This window comes from Colobus angolensis, unplaced genomic scaffold (assembly GCF_000951035.1).
Source record: "Colobus angolensis palliatus isolate OR3802 unplaced genomic scaffold, Cang.pa_1.0 Scaffold2, whole genome shotgun sequence".
In the NCBI taxonomy this organism is placed as follows: Eukaryota; Metazoa; Chordata; class Mammalia; order Primates; family Cercopithecidae; genus Colobus; species Colobus angolensis.
The window spans coordinates 17,530,627-17,532,599 of record NW_012115154.1 but is presented as its reverse complement, the minus strand read 5'-3'; the positions used below and the strand labels follow the sequence as shown (position 1 = coordinate 17,532,599).

Here is a 1,973-nt window from a genome sequence, read left to right as displayed (position 1 = left end):
AAAAAGAAAAAGAAAAAAATAACTGTATGGGACAGCAGGTGGGTTGTAAGAGAAGTTCATGTAACAGAGATGCCTGGAGGATGAACTTTCTGTGTGCTTCTATCCAACAAAGAAAAAAAAAAGTGTATGAGAATTTTCTGACAGCAAAGGAGAGGCATGAGAGCAACAATACAACCGGACTTTGGTTGGCAGTCTTTCCCACACAATATTAAGCAACTGCCAACCAAAAAGTTAGGAAGAGTTCATGATAGCCAGCTTTCCAGATCCGAGAAAATCCCTGTTGCCCAGGTGGATGTCATCAGTGTCTACTGATTCCATGCATCTTGGAGGGACCATGCAGACTCCTAGTCCCTTCAGCACTTACGAAGGGCCACGCTTACGTTTGCTCAAGCCACTTTAGTCCAGATGAGCATGACTGCCTCCTGCATCATGCAAGGACATGTTTATTTTACTAAACAGCTAGGTATCAGTACTTCTGTCAGGGAATGCAAGTAGTAACTGTTAGATGTGTAGTACTGATAAGTGAAGACACTGGCCAAGGTGACCTCTAAGCTCCCTTTTATATTTAAATGCCTGATAACACATTCAGAATCTAGTTGCTTTAGCAATGAATGGCTCTAGAAGTCCCTAAGCCCTGCTTAGTTCTGAGCCACCATCTCTGACCAGGAAAGGGAGACAAGAAGTAGGAATCTCTTCTCCCACTTACCTTCACTGGGGTCTGTTTGAATCTCACTTTCCTCTGGCCCTGTCTGGTCCTCTGTATTATGTTCCCCTTCTGGTTGAATCTGAGATAAGACATCAGGCTGATTTATAGCATAATCTAGGAGAAGAAAAAGGAAGAGAGGGTATGACAAAAAGATAAATGAGGAAGACAACTAATTGCCATCAAGGCTGAGCTGAAGCTTTGTGGTCACAGGCCCAGGCAATTTCTTTTAGACTTCATATCACTTCTTCCCATCTATCCACCTTCAACTGTGGATATCTATCCAGGAAAGCAGGCAGTGGAGATGTAATGTGTGGGGAAAGCACATGTGCTAGGTTAGCACTGCTTTCAGAGTGACAGTGTGCCTCAAGGGGGAGAAGTCAAGCTCCTTTCAAAGTAAAGGATACCCATGGAAACCACCAGCTGTCACACCCATAACCCTGAACTTCATTCTCTGTCCTAAAATTTGGTAAAAGGAGAGATTATGATTCCTATTTAGCAAGAATGAATTGGTCATCTTTTGGCTTGAAACCAGAATTCGAAGTGTGTGAAGACAGAGTGAGAATGAGGTCACTGGAGAAAAAGGGACTGTTTTGAGCCCTCTTGGAGCTGCTGTCACTTCATTCAAAAGGTGTCAACTCAGCCTCACCCATGGAGATGAGAGACTCATAGTTGCCTTTCATGATATTCTTGTAAAGTTCCTTTTGCCATTCTTCTAATTTTTCCCACTCTGGAGTGGAAAAGTAGATGGAGACATCATCAAATGCCACAGGCACCTAAAATTACAATCACATGGGTTAGTTCCTCCCATTATAATTCAGTCATTCAATAAATCTCTTTCCCCCAATTAGTTCCTTTTATTTTATTTTACATTTTCAAAGGGTGGTCAATAAATATTCTAAATATCTCTGAAACAGTTTCTTTTAATGCTTCACTTGTCATTAGTAAATCCTAAAATCCCAGTACTCATGCAATACAGCATGAGTACCTTAAATAAAGCTGGGACCTTTTCTTGAGGCACATTCCAGTATTCTGGTAAGCAGTAATAAAATATCTAAATACCATGTATGTTAAAACTTCAGGCTTTATTGAGTCTTTGATTTCACCTCTTTAAAAATGCCTTTTCTCTTGGCCGGGCGCGGTGGCTCAAGCCTGTAATCCCAGCACTTTGGGAGGCCGACACGGGCGGATCACGAGGTCAGGAGATCAAGATCATCCTGGCTAACACGGTGAAACCCCGTCTCTACTAAAAAAATACAAAAAACTAGCC

The 1,973-nt window shown here is 42.0% G+C and overlaps 1 protein-coding gene across 1 annotated transcript in view; it reads right to left on the bottom strand.

Annotated features, from left to right (window-relative positions):
* The window catches only part of ZNF398 (zinc finger protein 398), a 48,165-nt gene that overhangs the window by 17,893 nt on the left and 28,299 nt on the right, over positions 1-1,973 (bottom strand). Inside the window, exons 3-4 of the mRNA XM_011941426.1 lie at positions 1,353-1,479; positions 707-820 (exon numbers count right to left, since the gene is read on the bottom strand). Of these exons, the coding sequence (XP_011796816.1) occupies positions 707-820; positions 1,353-1,479 (241 nt within the window). The remainder of the gene's footprint in view (positions 1-706; positions 821-1,352; positions 1,480-1,973) is intronic.